General features: G+C 42.5%; 1 protein-coding gene across 1 annotated transcript in view; it reads right to left on the bottom strand.

Annotated features, from left to right (window-relative positions):
- Nup210l (nucleoporin 210 like) overlaps window positions 1-1272 on the bottom strand; it is a 120190-nt gene that overhangs the window by 36412 nt on the left and 82506 nt on the right. Inside the window, exons 26-27 of the mRNA XM_023713787.1 lie at window positions 809-889; window positions 497-628 (exon numbers count right to left, since the gene is read on the bottom strand). Of these exons, the coding sequence (XP_023569555.1) occupies window positions 497-628; window positions 809-889 (213 nt within the window). The remainder of the gene's footprint in view (window positions 1-496; window positions 629-808; window positions 890-1272) is intronic.

Raw genomic sequence — 1272 nt, 5'->3', positions numbered from 1 at the left:
GCATGTGGTGCTGGGGGATTGAACCGCGGTCCCTGTGCTTTGCTTAGCTTAGCTTGTTCTAAGTAGGTGCTTTAGACCACTGAGCCATCTCACCAAAGATTGCTTTTGAGAGCTCTTTCTAGCAAGAAATATTAAAAATCATATAGTATCATTTGAGTACTCAAATTTGAATTCTTCATGTGATCTTCAGGTTTCCAGAGCTCAAAGAACATAGAAAAGGACTCAATACTATTGTATAGATTAGGGAAAAGCATCATATTGTTTAGCAAATAAGTTAGTGGCCCAGCACAGTGGCACATGCCTGTAATCCCAGCTCTTAGGAGGCTAAGGGAGGAGGATCACCATAGGTTCTGGACCGGCCTGGTCTACAAAGTGAATTCAAGGCCAGCCTGAACTACAGAATCTAAAAAAAGAAAAAAAGTAAGCCAATTAGTCAATAACTTATGATGAAACACATTTAGCATCAGGGTAGTACAAGGAACGGATAAATTCCTACCTCCGAGTGCCTGGGTGCTAGATCCAGGACATCCCTTTTGCTCAGAGACCAGTGGAATGTAAGCCCAGGGCTGGCACTGCCGAAGGAGAAAGGACTCTGCGTACTGGTCACTCCGGTGATATACACTGGCATCTGAAGAGAATAAGTGATATTGTGGGGCTGAGGACATACATAGCTCAGTGGCACAGCGCTTGCCTGGCAAGTGTGAGGTTGTAAGTTCCATTCCCAGGACCAAAAAAAGAGAATATTGTGCTGTCTGACCTTTGCCCAGCATTATCAGAACCAGAGACCTGAACAGAGCCTTGGACTGACCTCAGTAGCTGTGATGAGCCGAGTTGTTGCCGCAACAATCCTAACAGACCTTAGCCGAACAACTTCAATCTGCACTTCATCCTGCTCAATAGGGTACAGAGAAAAATAAGGCTAGAAGGGAGTTCTGTGAGGTGGACAGAGATGCTATAACAACTAGTGCATTGTGTTGTTCTGGCATTCAGCAAAGAATCTCACAGGAGGGATGTGTTTTCTTTCTTTTTTTTTTTTTTTTAAAAGGGAAACATCAAGTTTAATTTAAAGAAAAAACCACTAGACACTGTTAGCAGGAATGACAGAGCAAACCAACTCCTGAAAAAGTTCAGCACCTTGGTGAATATGTGTAGTAGAAAGCTAAAAGAAAAACAAAATGCTACTTAACTTAAAATGTTACAAGGTTTTTGCAAATCAACGCATTTCACTGGTGAATACATCCCCTGGTATCAAATATGTGTGCAGCCTTGTCC

Source organism: Octodon degus, unplaced genomic scaffold (assembly GCF_000260255.1).
Source record: "Octodon degus isolate 3935 unplaced genomic scaffold, OctDeg1.0 scaffold00032, whole genome shotgun sequence".
In the NCBI taxonomy this organism is placed as follows: Eukaryota; Metazoa; Chordata; class Mammalia; order Rodentia; family Octodontidae; genus Octodon; species Octodon degus.
Note: the sequence above shows the minus strand (reverse complement) of the source record. Positions and strands in the feature narration are given on the sequence as shown.